This window comes from Stegodyphus dumicola, chromosome 3 (assembly GCF_044657685.1).
Source record: "Stegodyphus dumicola isolate Sdum_Otavi_A_Nest chromosome 3, ASM4465768v1".
In the NCBI taxonomy this organism is placed as follows: domain Eukaryota; kingdom Metazoa; phylum Arthropoda; class Arachnida; order Araneae; family Eresidae; genus Stegodyphus; species Stegodyphus dumicola.
In genome coordinates, this window is record NC_140770.1 from 174949458 (window position 1) to 174970685 (window position 21228).

The 21228-nt window shown below is 32.4% G+C and overlaps 1 protein-coding gene across 2 annotated transcripts; it reads left to right on the plus strand.

Annotated features, from left to right (window-relative positions):
• Positions 1-1381: 1381 nt before the first annotated feature.
• On the plus strand, positions 1382-4714 carry LOC146998214 (peroxynitrite isomerase THAP4-like). 2 transcript variants are annotated; one of them, XM_085813656.1, is made up of 5 exons: positions 1382-1628; positions 2400-2576; positions 3294-3356; positions 3629-3694; positions 4193-4714. In XM_085813656.1, exons 1-5 carry the CDS (start codon positions 1476-1478, stop codon positions 4268-4270), a joined length of 537 nt encoding a protein of 178 aa, XP_085669782.1. In that variant the 5' UTR covers positions 1382-1475; the 3' UTR covers positions 4271-4714. The 2 variants fall into 2 exon arrangements, with proteins under 2 accessions (XP_085669782.1, XP_085669781.1); XM_085813655.1 differs by lacking the exon at positions 4193-4714 and having other exon boundaries at positions 3629-4078.
• Positions 4715-21228: the final 16514 nt, after the last annotated feature.

Sequence of the window (21228 nt, forward strand, 5' to 3'; positions counted from 1 at the left end):
CAGTTTTCCAACAAGTTGGGAAGTATTGCCATCGTAGTATGATATTCACTAACTTGGTGAAGTAGCGTATTATCTTGACAGGGAAGTGCTTGATCATCTCATTTGTGACACCGTCTACTCCAGGGCTCTTCCTTTTCGCAATTCGCATGATATAGAGACAGACCTCCGATGGCATGGCTGAGATAATGTTGTCTGTGCATGGCTGTGTTGTAAAATTGGAGTGGAAGTCAGCAATAAGCTGTTCAGTGTCTGAGTCTGAAATGTTGTTAATGCAGAACTGAGATTCCAGATGCTGAGGTTAGAACCTCCTTGGACACCTCCTTGGACAGATGTCTTTTGTTGCACCCGCTAAGTCTTTCTGCACCGATGGGCGAAAAATCAAGCATAGGTGCGAAGGAAAGGTATATAGAAAGGGGGGCAATTTCGTATTTCAGAGGAGAGTAAAAAGGAACTTCGTATATTTTATACGAGTTCGAAAGGCCAGGAAGAAAAGATGGGACAAAATAAAGTAAAAAATAAATGGCCCAAAAGTAATGGAGAAGAAAAAAAAATTATTTATAATTACAAAAAAAAAAAAAAAGGGCCTATAGAAAAAAAAGGAAAGGAAGTAAGAGAATTTTGTTTAAAAAAAAAATAAATAAAAAATAAACCACGATTGTGTTCATGAGTGTAGTCAAAGTTGTTATCATTTACATTAAATACAGTCTTCCAGATGTGTGTAATGAGTGTGTTTTGTAAAGCTGAATAGATGTAAAGATGGGGGGAAAATTAATAATAAAATAATAAATATTGGGGGTCCAGTCACATAACAGTATAAGTCAAGTATAGAAGCTAACTTTTGATATAACAGGTAAACTAAAATTTAAAAATTTTTAAATTTAAACTCTTATTTTTTAACATGGAAACCAATATTAGCCTCTACCTTGAGACACAGTAACAGAAGACACATAAGATCAAGATACATATAATATCATGCAAAGTTATACATTAAACTAAGTAACATCATCTATTGCGGTTTCCAACATATTTATATACTCAGAAAACACAATCAGATAAAATCATAAATCCAAAACAAGGCAAGAACATATCAGCAAAAATAAATAAGTAAATAAATTACGGAGTTTTTTTTTTAATTAATTTTTTTAAAAAAAATAAGCATTTTATTTATTTATTAAGTTAATGGTCATAATTTATTATATGTGTACTATTTTATCAATTTGAGGCACACTGTATTAATATATGCTTTTAATTTAAATAGATAGGAAATATAGATTAAAGGAGCAAAAACTACAACTCTGTACATTCATTGAGGCCCGAGATGCATGTTCCTAAAACGTACTCGCTGTACCTAAGGCTACTATAAAGGGGAGCTGAATCATCATCCATTTTGAAGCTAACTTGTTGGTATTCGCTATTGGATTAGCACTGATTTCTTGACATATTTGTGGATCGATTTCGACCTAATTTTCAGAAAAATGGGTGGTTGTGCTGCACCAAATTGTTCGAATCAGTCTAAAAATAACTTTAGGATGTTTCGTTTCCCTAGAAATGAAGAAAGACGAAGAAAATGGATAGTTAATTCTCGTCGAGATCAATGGATCCCGGGCCCAGGAGCGTATCTTTGTGAGGTAAGTTCAGCTTCGTATTTTTCCATAGAATGTTAGAAAAATTACTCTTCTTGGTACTTTAAAATATTTATTTTCATTTAACTGTCACTTATTGACGATCAACTGATTTTATAAGTACAAAATCAACTGCGGAATGTGTATGTGTTTGTGCAGTAAAATATCGTTGTTTCTTTTGTTATCGTGAAAAGTTTATACCGTTTGTAAAATTTGTATCATACATTTCATGTAAACTTTGTGCTCAGTTAGAAATGTGATGTGCCTTTTTCTTTTCTTTAATTTTACTGTACGATTGGTGATTTAAAGTAGCATTCTATGTTTTGATTCTGATGTATTGTCGCCAAATCGGATAGTTGGCGCCAATGTTAAAAACTGGATGGTATGATCCAAATAATAAATGATTTTGTTTTTTCTTTATAGTAAGATAAATATATTCTGTATTTTTAGACATTTTTAAGAAGTTAAATATTAATTTAAATATTCGATGAATCGTTTTGATCCCATTATTATCCTTTATTGTAGTAGTAAATCTTAATGTTGTATTTTTAACTATAGGTACTTTAAATTTATTTTTAGTGTGTGAGCAGGAAATATGTTTTAAGTAGTTTTACAAACATGATTACTTTTTAAAAATTTTGTTCTATTTTCATAAAAAAATTTAAATTTATCAGAAAATTACATTCTTAAATTATTATAATATATGTAACTGTAATTTAATACTAGTGCTTTTGATTTTAATGTTAAATTTCATGCATGCTTTTGTTAAATATGCAGGTACATTTTGAAGAAAATCAATTTGAATGCTCTAGGCAAGATGGGCGTAAAATACTCAAGCCCAATGCTGTGCCAACTCTTTTCAATGTGCCTAATCCCCCACAACTGTTGACCCCACAGCGTCTAAAAGGCATTGGTTTACCAAAGCACCGTTCAGTTACATCCAATTTTTGTAATGTATGTGTTTTTTATTTTTATAGTTTTCATAAAAAAATATGTTTTTATTAAAAATGAACTAAGTTGCTTTATAAAAGAATCAAAATACTGAAATTAAGGCATTATGTGATAAAGCTGTAATTACAGTCCCTAAGATTAGATTAAAAAATTAAAATTTTGCTGTTGTTATATATATAATTAAGTATGTACTTTGTTATTATAATCATATATTGAAAATTAGGCATAAAACCTCAATTTGATGTAGTTTTTGGATAAAGTTTTTTTAGTTTTTCAAGGACAGTCATACATGGGTCTGGTTTCTTCAAATTTGCTCCTAAAAGAAACCTGTATCTGATTGCCTTCAAAGTCAAAAGAGTTTAAATCAAAATTTGTATTAAACTAAAGTTGCTTTTTTGCTTAATTTTAAATTCCAGATAAATAGAGAGAAATATGTATTCCAGATAAATAGAGAGAAATATGTATAAGTAAAAGAAATAATATTGAAATTAATAACTTTAATCTTGAGTAATACAATAATATAGTTATAATACATTGATTTAAATGTATATTTTAATGTCTTATATGTCTTGTCTGAATGTTATTTTTTGTTTAAAGATTTACAAAACTTATTAGGATTATTTATATTATTTATTATTAAAATTACATTAAGTATATTTTATTTATCAGCATTTTCAGGTATCCTTACTTATATGTGTTTCATAATTTTTGCATCTTCAGGGTGGCTTGCTGCACGGTTTACCTTTATCAACTGAAGCGATTTCTGTTGCTGAACCATCTGTTGTAAGTCTTCATTTGAACAGTTATTAAATATTTAGTATTATAAACTTTTTCTAAAAAGTATTAACACTGTTTCTAAAATTAAAAAATATATTAATGTAATATTTACTTATGTTTAAGAAGTATGAATGCTATGAACAGTCCAATGTATTTATGCTTTTTTATAAGTTGAGTTACTTTGAAAATGGTAATGATTATTTGTATTTATTTTTATCCGATCAGAGTTTATAATTTCTTTCACTTCCACATATTTCATATATTATAATTTCTTTTAGGTTCATTTGCCACAACCTTCAGCTTCATATTTTGGAGAAATAAATTTTGCTGCCGAAGTATCTGATGTAAATTGCCATTTTGCACTTCTAAAAAATTTTAATAGTTTTTTAACATCTATTCGTAAACTGTACTATGTTTTTTTAAATGTTTCCATCTTCATAATCATGCACTTTATTTCATTTCACCAGTGGTTGCAAATGTGTACATTACAGTACATCTCAGGTGTGTTTGCAACAACATTTAGCATTACCTTCTGATTAAATAACAGCTGCTAGTAAAGAATCTATTCTATGTTTTCATTTGAGCAGCTATTAAATGTCATATGTTTTACATATATTAATGAATTTTTATACGATTTCTGAAATATGAAATTGTTTGTCTTATGGTTGCTAAACAGCTGTACTATATCTGGCTGTTGTGCTATGGAATTATTTTTGAATTTTGAGTGTTAACAATTTATTATCTATTTATGAATTATAAAATGTTATGTAAAATAATTATTTCTTAAAATGAATGTAGTTTATATTATCTGTATTTCTAAATTTCTTATATATATATTTCAGGTTTGTTTGCAAGAACAAGCTTCAACTTCATCTTGTGATAAAATGCCATCTATTTGTGAAGGATCTCATGTAAGATAATTAGTGTATTATTAAATTGCTTGCTTATAAAAAACGTTTCTATTAACTTTTTTTTTGGGGGGGGGGTAAAAGGAATGTAATTAATTTCATCAGCATTTACAAATTCTTTGTGTACATTTCAGGTTTGTTTGCAAGACCAGCCTTTAGCCTCATTTTGCAATGAAATACCATCTATTTGTGAAGGCTCTGATGTAAGTTGATAACTAATGTATAATTAAATTACTTCCTTATATGCATTTAAAATGTTCTATAAAGTAATTTTTTGGTAAAAGGAATGTAATTAATTTCATCAATAGTTGCAAATTCTCTATGTAAATTTCAGTTTTGTTTGCAAAAACAACCTTTAGATTCATCTTGCAACCAAATTGTAATTAATTTTAATTAATTTCATCAGCATTTGTGAAGGCTGTGATATAAGTTGATAATTTGTAATATTAAATTGCTCATGATTATGGAGATAATCGATCCCTTGAAAAGCTGGAAATAAATTTTAAAAATCTATTTTTAAGTGAAATAAATTTTAAATACAGTCAAAAGTCGTTAATCCGGACTCGCCGGGACTTCGGCGATTCCGGATTATCGATTTTTCCGGATTATAGATCATCAGTTTAAATCTCGTAAGATGGCATGCAGAAATTCTAAAATTAAAAATATGAAACCGTAATTTATGAAATAAAGAATAATTATGATCTAAAGGGTATCAAAATTTGCAAAAAGAAAAAGCTTAATATTTATTTGTTTACTTTATTAAACATTTCTTTCAATGTAAGTTGTTTAAGTTTTAAAAAACCAACCATGCAGCCAGCCTGTTCTATTTCCGAACAGGCTGGCTGCATGGTTGGTTTTTTGTGGTTTTTCCCCATGTGTAATGTGAATACAAGCCAGTTCTCCTTAGAAAGTCCTCTACAATAGAAGATCTCATAGTCAGCTAAATCGGATTTACTTTTGTGTGACCTTAAATGAGGCATCAATTGTGAATCTGTTTTGGCATGTTATTAGGAATTTTAAATGAAACATTTATTGCTGTTGTGAAAGAATGATCAACTGATGTTTACCTTACTAATCAATGTCTTATAGTATTGTAATGGCTTGCAGGATTTTTCATAATGGGATGTTGCATATGTTTTACTCTTTTTTTTTTACCAAATAAATAGAGTATGTTCCTAATCAGACATTTCTTCTTTTGTACCAGGGTTATATAGTATGATGTGATAATTTGGATTTGTTTATAGAATACATAACAGTATTTTTTGACATTCTAATAGAACCAGTGTATTTTATTTATTTACTTATTGCTTTAAAACAGATTTTGAATCAAGGCTTACTTCCCACCCCCTTTGGGTATGCACATAAAACATGTTTAAGCTATATTTATAATATATCAATGAGATACAGTGGATGGACAAAAATATGGAAACACCTTGTGAAATGCATGTTTGAAAAGAAAGATTGATTTTAATGAAATGTAGGTGGCGCTGGCATTTTTGACTACTGACGCCACCTATACAACTTCGTAAATGTGCTAAACAGTTCAGTTGTTGTCGGAGTACTGTTATGTGAGGTTGTCACTGCATTATGTCAGAGTTAACAGACTTCGAACGTGGGCAAATTGTTGGAGCACGTATGGTAGGTGCTTCCGTAAGCAAGGTAGCCGAGGTGTTTAGTGTTTCAAGAGGTACTGTATCGAAGATTTATTCCGCATATTTGAAAAGCGGAAAAACATCATCTGCTAAATCACAGGGCGGACGAAAGTGTGTCCTGAGTTATCGTGACAGACGATCATTAAGGGCAATTGTGACGAAAAATAAGAAGACCACAGCTGCAAAAGTTACTGCTGAAATGAATGTTGTGTTACCGAACCCTGTGAGTACCAAAACAATTAGAAGTGAGCTTCATAAACAGGGAATTGCTGGCCGTGCTGCAATTGAGAAGCCACTCATCAGTGACGCTAATGCCCGTAACAGGAAAAGGTGGTGTTTAAGTCATAAAGCCTGGACTATAGAGCAGTGGAAGCGAGTAATATGGTCTGACGAGTCTTCTTTCACATTGTTTCCCACTTCTAGCCGAGTTTACGTCTGGAGAACGCCATCTCAAGCCTATAATACAGACTGTTTGTTGCCAAGAGTGAAACATGGCGGGAGTTCTGTTCTGGTTTGGGCAGCCATATCGTGGTTCTCTGCTAGCCCCAAATGAACTGTGTCAGGGCACATGACTGCCAAGACTTATGTGAACATTTTGGCCGATCAAGTTCATCCCATGGTACAAACTTTGTTCCCCGATGGTGATGGTGTCTTCCAAGACGACAAAGCCCCTGTTCACACAGCTCACATTGTCCAGGACTGGTTTTCTGAGCACGAGGATGAGTTGTCCCATCTCCCCTGGCCACCACAGTCACCAGACCTGAATATTATCGAACCTTTGTGGTCTTAGGTTAGCTCCTTTAATGGAAAAAGAACAAAATAAAAATGATATACCTTGAAAAGAAGAATACTATATGAATAGTGTTGGCTAAAATTTATTCAGATGGTTTTTTGCATTTATTCAAACATCTCCGCATACAAATGAGAATTAATTATATTATATTAGTTTTAAAAGTAAAACTAATATAATATCATTCTATATAAAGCTGTTTGATGTATAATGGAAAAAATTCAATTACTGCAGTATGTTTTAATAAAATTTGAATATAATAGACTGAATTGCACTACATTAGACCAAAAAGCAAAACATTTTTATTTATTTATCTTTATTTTCACTATATGTGTTTGTCATATGTTTGTTACTAGAGGACTTATTTTATAGATTTGAAGCTAAATAATATTTTTATGTTTTTACTTATGCAAATTAATTAAAAAAAAGAACTGTGATTTAAGTATTGTCTTTGCTGTGATATAGATTGAATCTTATTATGTTATGGAATTATCATTTAAATATTCAGATACGTGTAATATTAAGAGCATATGTATGTAAGTATAATTTTCCAAGTATAATAAAAAGTAACCATCAACAACAAATAAACTTATAAGTAAATAATATCTGTAAATTCTGTATGTAAAGGTATTATTTTTATTTTTATTTATTTGTGTGTGTATTATTTTAATATTGTTTATAGCTAAATAAAGAAAAAAAAAAAAATTTTAATGGAATTTTTTACTCTATTAAATCTATGAATCCCACAGTCATCTGAGCATTGAAGTAATTTTTATAGCATTCTGCACTTCATTCTAAAAGCATTATAATTTAAAGGTGTATATCTTGAATCAGTATTTAAAATCATAAAGTGTTTAGCAGCTTTTTCTGGAAACACACACAAAATAACATTTTTAACAAATTTGCTACAGTAATAGACGTTTGATTCCATGTGAGCAAGATTCAAATAACATATTAAAAATAAAAAACAAAAATTAAAGATTAAATCTTATCCTAAATTAATGGAGGTTGAGGGATTTCCCTCAACCATATTAAGAATGTGGTTGAGGGAAAGCTCTTGTCAAAAAATAATTTTGAGATAAATAACATTATGCGTGTATTTAAAAGAAAAAATTGAAAATTCAATAAAGGAATTCAAAAAGAAAGCATTTTTAACTAAAAATACAAATTTGAAATATGATATGTGAAAATGTTTTAGAAACTTTTAAAATAACTTGAATCATACGAGAAATTTGGCAATTAAAAAAAAAAAAAAAATACGAGAAAGAATCTGTACTGCAGACAAAAGAAGGGGGAAAAGCCACACATCTTTACAGGAGTGCAGAAAAAAGCTGAAATTCGGATTCTCCAGAATGTTAAATTTTAGCGGACAGCGCTAAAGAGCCAAAGTTGCCGCTCCACACCTAAATTGCAACCCTAAAGCTTAGATTCAAAATGGCTGACGAGTCAGCCTCATCTAACCTCCTTGGTCAGCCTGTATCTCTAGTAGCTCTAGCTGTACCTCCTGCTGTGAGAGCTGCTTCGCTGCTATTGGTTAGAAGAATTTAGACGTAACATAGAGCTTTCGACGTCATTTGTTTTGTCACGTGGTAAAGCTTCTCGTACTCCAGCCATACTTGTTCGGATTAGAGCAGTTATGTTTTAATCCTTTAAAAAAATCAGTTAAGTCAGGCGTGATTTTATGTACAACTGAATTAATTCATATGTTAATATATATTTTCACTTTATGCAATACACACTTGAGAAATACCGGATCATTACAAAGGAAGGAAAATGGGTTATTTGCTTGAGAGGGTTATATCCATATAGCATTTTGCTAATGGAATGTTGGAAAAACAATATTTAACATAGTTTATTAATCTTTTATCGTGATACAACCACATTTTTAAGAACAAGATTACAAAGTTTACATTTATACACCTAAATTGATCTCAGTTTTCACTCTGAGATGGAATCCCAGGAAAATATTGTTAATGATGGACTAGATCAAAGTAGTCATATAGAGAAAGCACACGTGGGAACTTTGCCTTTACTGAATAACATTTGCCAGTCAATTTACAGCAAAATATATATGCCTACATTGCCTACTGTCCATTAAATTAAATATAACCTTTGAATCGCTCTTAATATTCTTGTTTTAAAAGTAACTTGTCAGTTAATTTTATCAGTAACTTTTAGTATGCATTAGGTAGTAAGGAATATACTTTTTAGACACATAAACATTGCTTGGATTATCCTAAATTTTCATTTATATTTTAAAATACACAGTGTCATTTCCATTATCTATTTCTACTTCATTACTTTAAAAAAAAAAAAAAAAAAAAAACATGGGGATGATCTAGTGTGACAAATTGCATTTTGAATGTATTTTAAATTTACCATTAATATTTTAAACTACATTTTGCACCAATATTTATGTTTGCTCTCCCATTAAGGGAAACAAATATGAGTTATTAAATTAAAATTCCTGTGTTTAATTCCATCTTTAACAACAGCCATAAAATATATGGAATTTACATTCTTACCACAGCTCATTGGCAACTTTGAAGAGCATTTGCAAACTTGTTGGTGAGTTAGGAGAGGGATGTTTGTTTGCATATCTTTAAATTTATTTCAACAATGCATCCACCACCACCTATTCTTTTACATTTTTCTTCTTCAATACAAGACACGCACAATTCTAGGCTTTTTTTCACCTTTGTTTTCCCTATAAATCTTTTTAATAAAAAAAAAAAAAAAAAAACAGAAAATTGCAAAATTTTGGCACCAGAATCCTAAAATGAGAAAGGAAAGAGAGGCATGTGATGCCTTTTATGTTGTATGCATGCAGAAAGCAACATCGCCAAAGATTTTACCAGAGACAACAGAAACTGTGGTATGTGGTCCACCTGAATGCTGAAATTCCCATAGGAGGGATCATAATCTGCAACCACAGTGGTGAAAATATCTGGAGAAGTGCTGTCTGGGAGAATGCTATGTGTATACTTGGGTTGCCATATAAATGATTTTTAGTGACATGTGTAGCCACATAAATTTTTCTTCGCATCATGGTTTAGACCATCAATACTTTTTCACAGCATTCTGGTGAGGTTCAGAAAATTAGAAAGTACCAAAATTCATCATTTTAGAATTATTTTGAGTAAGTTATACACTTTGTGAACTGTGATGAACAAAAATTAATAAGCTGTGCTTCCCTCAAACCAATTTCCTTTCTTCCACATAATGATTTATTTGCATATATCAGAACTTTATTATTGCAATATGTTTTTGGAATGATTATTATTTCAATCTATGAGATTTTTATTTTACCACCAAAGAAAACACACAGACATCATTGCTGGGAAATAACTACCTCTAAAAATCTGACATGTATTAATAATAAATAGATACCTTTGTCACAATTTGAATTATCATTTTTAAAGCATATATGCTTTATACTTTATATTTAATTATGTTAAAAAAAAAAAAAAAAAAAAGCACTATCCTACTTGATCTGGTTTTCCTACCTGAGTTGGTGAATGAACTCACTAGTTTGACTCATTGATTAAGATAACAAAATCTGTATGTATGGCTGTTACAGTTATATTATTCTTCAGTTCAGAACTAAGTAAGTGCTACATAGCAAAACGTTAAAGTAGTTTTATTTTAAAGTGACCATTGTTTCAGCTAACTTTGGTAGAAAAAATAAGCAGCCCTTAGATGCTTTGCCATGTTCAAGTAACCTAACTAAACCCTCGTTAGAACATTATAAGTGACTACAGCTATAGTTGTGCATAGAACTTTGCAAATAGAAGGATAAATAATATAAATGAATTTTTTCCAGATGAATCTTAATACATCAACACCATCAAGGATCACATCCATGGTCTGCATAAAAAAAATGCCACGTTGTGTCATGCATTATGCATCCCCATACAGGTCTGAAACCAAGTGTAATCGTATGGTCCATTACATTCCAGTTGCCTTCACGTTTAATGCTTGCAGTTGCTTCATGTTTAATGCTAATTTCACGTTAAATGCATTATGTCAATCATTATGCATCCCCATACAGGTCTGAAACCAAGTGTAATCGTATGGTCCATTACATTCCAGTTGCCTTCATGTTTAATGCTCGTCGGTGGCCAAGGCAACCTGTATGAGTGCAATGGGCAGCAAGACATAGGAGCGTCAAAAGTTTTAGAATTTTGGCAGGAACTGGAAGGCATAATTTGCAAGCAGCAGTTATTCTATTTAGGTGATAAAATATCTAGCTCTGGCTTCGCTAGCAACCAAGCAGTAAAGTAGTTGAATACTGATAATTCGACCTGGGTTTACATTCTAGCGAACAGGTTGGCTGCACGTGTGTTTTCATAGTTTTCTGCATATATGAAATATGTATAAGCTAACTTCTCTTTGAAAGTACCTCTACCTTTAGCCAAGTTACTATACTTTAATCAAATAAATTAAACACCCCCCCCAAAAAAAACAGCCTCCATGTTTAATGTGCAGTTGAACAGGTACCATTGTTTAGGGCTACTGTAAATGATTTATCAGATTTTAAAATTCTAATATTGAAAATATTATGCATATTATAATGATTGAATCCAAGTAAAGAATGAGAAATTATCCAAATTTTCTTTACGTACAACAAATGTTTTGCTGTGTATGTTATGTGAGCACCAGCTACATTATGTACAAAAATACCATGTGAACACCAGGTGCATTTTGTACATAACATATTAACAGTACATTATGTACAAAAATGCACTCCTTAATATTTGCCCAATCGAAGACTTCAAATGTGATAGATGATGCAGTATGGAAACTCGTACAAAAAATGTGAAATCAATAGCCATTTGGAAGTGTGCTATGTGATCAATGTTCATAAAATGTATGTAGCATGCGAGGTAATTTTTTAGTTTCTAGTTCATTTCCAAAAATTGATTATTGTATGTATACCATTTATGAAAAGGCAGTGTTTTTAAAATCTGATGAATCATTTATTATTACTCTGAGGTTTTCAAAGCTCACTGCTGTCTATCTTTAGAGGTTGTCTAGAACTAGTGATCAACAAGGAATGTATGGTACATAACAGAGAACAAATCCTAAATTCCCACCATTTTTTTTTATTGATCTATTAATCCCTTGATCTATGATTTCATCAGATCTGTTATCTACTGAATATATCAGGCCTATGATTATAAAAAAACTAATGTACCACAGTCTACCGATGGCTACATCAGCTGAAAACTGGTAATAACTGAAATCTACTTTTCTCACATATTCTAGGTGCACATCCAGTATCTGTTTATCTTCATGCAATGGCTGTATGAGGTGGTATACTCCAAGTTTAACTGTTTTTTAAACCATGTACTTTAAGTCTAACTGATTTGCTTACACATGTACAGTTAAACCATGTATTAAAGTTTATTTGTATAATAAATATGGCTTTATCTCCCGTCTTCAATAATGTTATGCTTTTAAGGGCCATCAGTGTTTTAAGATTACAACAGTTATTTATATTAATGTTAACCCCCCAAAATATTAGATCATTGTGAAAATCTACAAATTAGACAAACTGCAATTATCATTTTCTTCTAATATTTAATCTAAAGCAACAGTTCTCAACCTTTTGACTAACGCGTACCATCTAAACAAAAATTGAAAACCTTTAATATCACCACCACTCCTGAACAAAGCTCAAATCACATAAATTTATGAGTGTTAGAAAAAAAAACTCAATCAGGATGTTGGGTTTTAATTTTTTAATTTAATAGTTAAAAATACTTTGCTTCTTTGTATACCATGGTTGAAAACCCCTGATCTAAAGAAATGTTCCTATGCTGTTTAGATTCATCCACACTCATTCTGCAAATAAATTGAGGAAATTTTTACATTTTTGTCTATTAACAGTCAAATGGTAACTGCATTAAGTGATAATATCAGTAGAACATATTCGCTGTACTGATGATTTTCATACTCTTTCTCAAATGTACACATAACTACTAATAATTTAGGTACAACTCTGATATACGCCCTAATTTCACCAAATGTGGCGATATGTGTTCTGCGCTGGTTTTTGGCACGATTGCGTGTTGTATGGCAACCCTGTTGACGTTGAAAAGTCTTTCGCTGGAGTTCGTTGGTTCCGTCATGCTTTGTGTCTGAGAAGCTAAGGGGGAAAGATTTAATGGTGAAAGTTGTTGAATTGAAGTTCGGCATAAGGAAATATCGTCGTGGTCATCCTGTTGAGGGGCAATGGGTATTTGGAGGTGTGGAAAGAAGGTATGGGAGATTATTTTTAGTGGTTGTGCGCGATAGAAGTAGGGATTTGTGATTATTTGTTATTTTATTTATTTGTGAACCATAGTATGAATTTTCTGGATAGTGTGTCTGGCTGTCATATAAATACGATACTAGTGATTACGTGGCGGCATGTTAAATGCGATATGAAATTGGTATATCTGCTCTTCAAAAAAGCATTAATGGTAAGTGCATTTTATTTTATTCTTGTTCTTATTTTGTAGAATGTAATGTTCATTGTTTTTTTTTAGTATGAATTTCTGTCGTTATTGTTGTTTTTTTGAATGTTTGAAATTTATTTTAGTTATTTTGTTGATTAGTGCGTACCATCTGAATTCTGCAATTCGTAGATGTTTTTTAAAGTTGAAACAGAACGCTGTGTACATGGTATTCTTTGAAATTTATTGTTGTTATGTTAATTTATTAAAGTGAGGTGTGCGTAGTTCGTAAATTCGTTTGTTGCCTAAATTGTGCAATTCGTAGATGTTTTTTTAAGTTGAAACAGGATGCTGTGTAAATGGTATTCTTTGAAATTTATTGTTATGTTAATTTATTAAAGCGAGGTGTGCGTAGTTCGTGAATTCGTTCGTTGCCTAGATTGTGCCATTCGTAGATGTTTTTTTAAATTAAAACATATCGCTGTGTACATGGACTCTTGTAAAATAATTTTGGTTAGAAACTTCACGGTTTTGCAATCTAAATTTTTTGTTTTTGTTTCGGATTTTTAGCTTAAATTGTGTGTTCAAAACGTGGTTTTTGCATTCGCGAAAACCGTGTTTTTGGAGACATTTTAGGCTTAAGTTCGAAATGTAGACAAAAAATTTAGATAGCAATATAGCAGCGTGGAGTTTCTCGCCAAAAATATTTGGCGAGAAATTTGGCGCCTTGAGGGTGCATATCAGAGTAGTTCCATAATTTATTCATAGTAAATCATTAATAGAAGATTTTACTCTTTGATGAAACTCATTTTAATTAACTTATCTTTTATGCACTTTTATAACATACATGTTAAACGTCAGTTTACATATTTTCTAATTAATATTTCTTTCACTTAAATCATCATTTCCTAGAAACCGGTATTGCTGTTTGTTATTAATTTTTCATTAAAATGCTTTCATAAGTTTTTTTTTCCTTCTCAGAATTTTACTTCATGTGATGAATAAGCATTATTTCCGTTAAGTTGGAAAATTTGGATCTAGGAAAATATAAAGTTTGTCCAGTTTTGTCTGACATCATTCTAAATCTCAAAACAAATCTATAGCACATTACTTTAGAGACAATTTTGATTAAAAAATCTGTGCAAAATAACATTAACAAGAGAAGTTATCCTAGCTGTATCTAAGCAAATGTTCTGTGATACATATTTATGTAGGTATAATATATTTATGATATATTTTATTATAAAGATTAAGTTTTACTAAACATACATCACTTAACCTAGCTTCATATTTAAAGACACAAAACATTTGTACACTGATCTCAGGCAGGTCGTGGCTGGCTTGCTCTTTCATGTATTTTCTAATCAGAAAAGCAGCTATGAGACAAATATCATTTAGTAGCTTCCATGAGAGCATCTCTCAAGCAAAATACTTGTCAAAATTAATTAATTAGCTTTTAAAAATACATTAAAAGCATGATGTTATGAAGAAGAGAAAAGTTTCACAAAGCAGAAAAAAAAAAAAAAAAAAAATCTAAATTATAAATTAGCAAGAAATCCAGCCTTAGTCCTATGAAGTTTTATTATAGCACTATTATATTTATTGTTTTAAACTCTAATTCATTTACTCAGAAAAACCATTCTATTAAGAAATTTTATATAACCATCATTAAGAAAAATACATTGTTTTTATATGACTACTTCATTTTAGACAACATATTACTTTATGAAGCCAAATAATAGATATACAAGACTTAGTTGAAAATCAATTGTGTAGATCTTTTGAAATTTTAATATATAATTAGGTGCTTTATTAGTGTTGGAAACATGATTTTGTAAGTAATTATTTTCTTCTCAGAAGACATGCTGTATTTTTGTCTTAAATCTGGCTGGTATTTTCTAGGGAAGATAATCTTTTAGAAGACTTTTGCTTACATTTTTGTTTGATTTATCCCTTAGAAAACTTCATGAATATCATGATGTTGACTGAGCAATGCTACTAAGGCATTAGTTTTATATCATTATGCACAATGGCAAATGGTATGAGAGAGACTAAATGGCTAGTCAATAAGACAGTGATTATTTCTGGTGTTTTTTAATAAACACGATCTGTAGCTTTCATAAGTATAATAAAATCTGAGATAGAGTTAGTAATTCATCATGAATCAATTTGACTGTTTTATGTAATCTTAAATAATGCCTAAGACCTATCGAAAAGCCACTTTAATAAGGGAGTGTACCAAGTGTCTTTCTAAATTTACAGCTGATATCACTCAAAACAGTTTTATGTATCTTATCATGCACATAAATTATGTCATGATGCAAAATATTTTCCCAACATGATGATAATGTAAGTCGAGCCTCCAGCAATGCACACTTCACATTATCAGATATACCCCATTAAATAGAGAGTTCCTGATTTTGAAGCAGAGAACCACTGTACACATATATAGCAATCCTGTAACTGTCTAGTAGTGGGTGGTTTTACTATACTTAACCTTGTTGTAATGATGCTATTAATTATATCTTCAAAGATATCCCTAATTAATATATATTCAAATATTAATTTGATCCAAGACACTCTGATATTTATTAGTAACAAAGTGTCATGCACATATTATGTGAATATAATTATTTTGGCTTTGTATATATTGTTAATGTTTACTTCAGGACAGTTAGGCTATGTTGTAATTGTAAGTCACTTTGTTTTTTTATTTGCAATCTACTGGTGGTTGGGAAACGTATAAAAGAAAATCATCTAATATGAATGTGTTGTCAACTCCATTGATGGCTGCATGAAGTCTTTAGGTGCTATCTATCCTGCATCAATAATTTTTTATACAGAAATATGCAATAGTTTTATAAACTATGTAAAGTACTTATTCTTGAAGTCTCTTAGATAACTGTTAATCAATAATACACTAATAGCCATTAAAATTGCTATAGCATGAAGGAAAGCAAATAAAAAAAATATTTGTTGTGCATAAATAGTATGGCATGAAGATAAAATGATTAAATTTGTAAGCAGCTTGGGGGTTTACAAGGGTGCGAAATCAGTCGAAACAACTGCTCCACCTGGCAGCTAAAAACGGCCCTTATCCAGTTAGGCACTGAGTAGAATTTCACTTGAATGACAGAAATCGGCATCTCATTCCATTCTGATTCAAGTCCATGCCACACTTCATCAATCGTATGAAATGGAGAGGGTTGCTAGGCCAATCCTCAGCAAACCACAAGCAGGTATTTTCAATGGGTGACAGATCTGGAGACCGTACAGGCCAGGGCAGCAATCAAATGCACTGCATACCGAGGAAGGTCAGAACACAATGTGCAACATGTGGTCTTGAATTATCCTGTTGGAAGATTGCATTTGGCAGGCCTCAAAGATAGGGCACAACTCCTGGATGTAAGATGTCACAAATGTACCGATCTGGCATTCAAATTACCATCGATCCGAACTAAAGATGTGTGTGCCATGTGCTCAGTGGCTGCCTATACCATCACATTAGGGTTCCTATGCTGATACTGAATGCAACCAGGCGATGTGCGGTCTCCTTGGAGCCTCTAGACACTTATACGACCATCAGAATAATGCACACAGAAACGGGACTCGTCTGAATAGACGACATTGTACCCCTCCTATATCCAGCTTTGTTGTTGGACACACCACAGTAGCCATCTTTCTCTGTGCTGCATTGTTAAGGAAAGCTAAAGTAATGGACACTGTGCTGATAGTCCATGCTGATGCAAACGTTGACCCACCGTACGAGCAGATACTGGGCATGCTGCAAATATGCCCGTTTTCTGACTAATGGTCTGTGATGTGGTTGTAAATTTGGAGGGCTGACCTCACAATATGCCTGTCCTTTCGGGTATTAATCATGGGATGGCAATGAGATCCTGCATGCCGTTCAGTATAATCCTCAGCATTCCATACATGCCATATTCGCTTAACAGTGGTTGGATGTCGACTAGTGCAACGGGCGATATCACAGAATGATAATCCACACACTCTATAGGCAACAATCCTGGCTCTATTGAATTCTGACCCTTGCTGGTAAGCATTTCTTCTTATTATTCAAGGCATACCATGATATTCTGAGCACATTCCAACCTTGCAAAGTGCTTTCCGAATGACAAATCCACTACACAACTTTTTGAAATTATTAATTCACCATGCCAAACTTTGCCTAGAAATACCATAATGACTGTTTCCAAGTTTTTGAATGCTTATTTTTTTCCTGTGATTCACATAAATTAGTATGCAACTGAATACCCACATCCAAAACTGAAACAATGTTTTTTGATACATTACTTGTGACAAAGTAGTGTTCTAGTTTGCCTTTTTGTACCTTTTTAAAAGACAGACGTCATCAGAAGTTGCTTTATATTTTTAAATAATCGAAAACAATATTCTTTTTCAGAATATCGATTATTACTGCAAATATTAACAGTCCTCCATTTTTTAATTTTAGTTCCAGAAAATATTAACATACCAATGAAATATTAAAATATTAAACTGTTCTTCTGTCAAAAATTTTCAAAAATACAAAACCAATCTTGTTTTATTAAAAAATAAATAAAAAATCCCTTCATGCCAAGCTCCAACTCCCTCAAAATTGAACCTCTAATGTTAAATCAAAATTCTCTTACATTATATCACAACCTCTGATATTTGAAAATATAAAGTACAATAATAAATACTTTTATGCTCCGGTAACGAAATTTTTTTTGCATAATTATATATTTTGTTTGCGGAAATTTGTCTTCCTAGTAAACATATCTTATGCCGTCCAAATAAAATACTTCAAGCGTTATGTCTGAAAAGGTTTGTGTTCTATATTCTTTACCAGCTGTACCTTTTAGCGGTTTATTATTAATTCAGAATTGGATATGCATACAAAATTTATTACGTCTTATACAGAAAACTACAAATTACACTTTCACAACAGTTCAGAATCTATGCAATCGGCTTGTCACGTGACCAAACAAGTGACGTTTTTTACGCAGCAAGTCGGTCAGCCAATAGTGATTCAGCATTGTCACAGCAGGGGGTACGGCGAGTACGTTTTAGGAACATGCATTCCTGTTCCCCTTCAGGGTTGCCGTTTCTCTCTCTAGTACATTACAGCTCTATGGGTTGTAACCGTGGCCTTCGAGAACAGTTAGAAGAAGGTTTTCCTTTCCCCATCGACTTTGTCTGTCTGTCTGACTTTTCCCTCTATGTTTTGAGCGTTGGATCACGTACGATGGAGGCAGGATCTTTCAAGAGCTCCTGAATTTTCAAAGGTGTTTTCCGGAAAATCTTCATTTATTTCAGAAAATTTTCGGGAATATCCTCTGCATTGTCTCGTTCTCAAGGCCGGGAGTTCTCCTATACCTGGGGGGTCTTGTCTTCCTTGCAATCTTTTGCAGCACTAAGAACGAGCGTTCAGATAAGTAGAACTTCTTTTCTCTAAGCTAAATCAAATATCTGTCACTAAAGTACCTTTAAATTCATTTATTTATTATGATCATTATTATTATTATGCTCATTTTATTATGTTCTGGCATTAAATACTTAGTAATTGCTCTAAATCATGTGGTTCTTTTTTGGTTACCATCTCGTAAGGACGCTATCCTTATCAGTAGTGTTAGCCCTACCCATTGGGGCCCCTTTGAGGAATTTCGCGAGAGGGAAAAACACGATCTCGGGCGCATGTTCCTAAAACGTACTCGCCGTACCCCCTGCTGTGACAATGCTGAATCACTATTGGCTGACCGACTTGCTACGTAAAAAACGTCACTTGTTTGGTCACGTGACAAGCCGATTGCATAGATTCTGAACTGTTGTGAAAGTGTAATTTGTAGTTTTCTGTATAAGACGTAATAAATTTTGTATGCATATCCAATTCTGAATTAATAATAAACCGCTAAAAGGTACAGCTGGTAAAGAATATAGAACACAAACCTTTTCAGACATAACGCTTGAAGTATTTTATTTGGACGGCATAAGATATGTTTACTAGGAAGACAAATTTCCGCAAACAAAATATATAATTATGCAAAAAAAATTTCGTTACCGGAGCATAAAAGTATTTATTATTGTACTTTATATTTTCAAATATCAGAGGTTGTGATATAATGTAAGAGAATTTTGATTTAACATTAGAGGTTCAATTTTGAGGGAGTTGGAGCTTGGCATGAAGGGATTTTTTATTTATTTTTTAATAAAACAAGATTGGTTTTGTATTTTTGACAGAAGAACAGTTTAATATTTTAATATTTCATTGGTATGTTAATATTTTCTGGAACTAAAATTAAAAAATGGAGGACTGTTATTATTTGCAGTAATAATCGATATTCTGAAAAAGAATATTGTTTTCGATTATTTAAAAATATAAAGCAACTTCTGATGACGTCTGTCTTTTAAAAAGGTACAAAAAGGCAAACTAGAACACTACTTTGTCACAAGTAATGTATCAAAAAACATTGTTTCAGTTTTGGATGTGGGTATTCAGTTGCATACTAATTTATGTGAATCACAGGAAAAAAATAAGCATTCAAAAACTTGGAAACAGTCATGGTATTTCTAGGCAAAGTTTGGCATGGTGAATTAATAATTTCAAAATGTTTTGTAGTGGATTTGTCATTCGGAAAGCACTTTGCAAGGTTGGAATGTGCTCAGAATATCATGGTATGCCTTGAATAATAAGAAGAAATGCTTACCAGCAAGGGTCAGAATTCATTAGAGCCAGGATTGTTGCCTATAGAGTGTGTGGATTATCATTCTGTGATATCGCCCGTTGCACTAGTCGACATCCAACCACTGTTAAGCGAATATGGCATGTATGGAATGCTGAGGATTATACTGAACGGCATGCAGGATCTCATTGCCATCCCATGATTAATACCCGAAAGGACAGGCATATTGTGAGGTCAGCCCTCCAAATTTACAACCACATCACAGACCATTAGTCAGAAAACGGGCATATTTGCAGCATGCCCAGTATCTGCTCGTACGGTGGGTCAACGTTTGCATCAGCATGGACTATCAGCACAGTGTCCATTACTTTAGCTTTCCTTAACAATGCAGCACAGAGAAAGATGGCTACTGTGGTGTGTCCAACAACAAAGCTGGATATAGGAGGGGTACAATGTCGTCTATTCAGACGAGTCCCGTTTCTGTGTGCATTATTCTGATGGTCGTATAAGTGTCTAGAGGCTCCAAGGAGACCGCACATCGCCTGGTTGCATTCAGTATCAGCATAGGAACCCTAATGTGATGGTATAGGCAGCCACTGAGCACATGGCACACACATCTTTAGTTCGGATCGATGGTAATTTGAATGCCAGATCGGTACATTTGTGACATCTTACATCCAGGGATTGTGCTCTATCTTTGAGGCCTGCCAAATGCAGTCTTCCAACAGGATAATTCAAGACCACATGTTGCACATTGTGTTCTGACCTTCCTCAGTATGCAGTGCATTTGATTGCTGCCCTGGCCTGTACGGTCTCCAGATCTGTCACCCATTGAAAATACCTGCTCGTGGTTTGCTGAGGACTGGCCTAGCAACCCTCTCCATCTAATACGGTTGATGAAGTGTGGCATGGACTTGAATCAGAATGGAATGAGATGCCGATTTCTGTCATTCAAGTGAAATTCTACTCAGTACCTAACTGGATAAAGGCCGTTTTTAGCTGCCAGGTGGAGCAGTTTTTTCGACTGATTTCGCACCCTTGTAAACCCCCAAGCTGCTTACAAATTTAATCATTTTATCTTCATGCCATACTATTTATGCACAACAAATATTTTTTTTATTTGCTTTCCTTCATGCTATAGCAATTTTAATGGCTATTAGTGTATTATTGATTAACAGTTATCTAAGTGACTTCAAGAGTAAGTACTTTACATAGTTTATAAAACTATTGCATACTGTATAAAAAATTATTGATGCAGGATAGATAGCGCCTAAAGACTTCATGCAGCCATCAATGGAGTTGACAACACATTCATATTAGATGATTTTCTTTTATACTTTTCCCAACCACCAGTAGATTGCAAATAAAAAACAAAGTGACTTACAATTACAACATAGCCTAACTG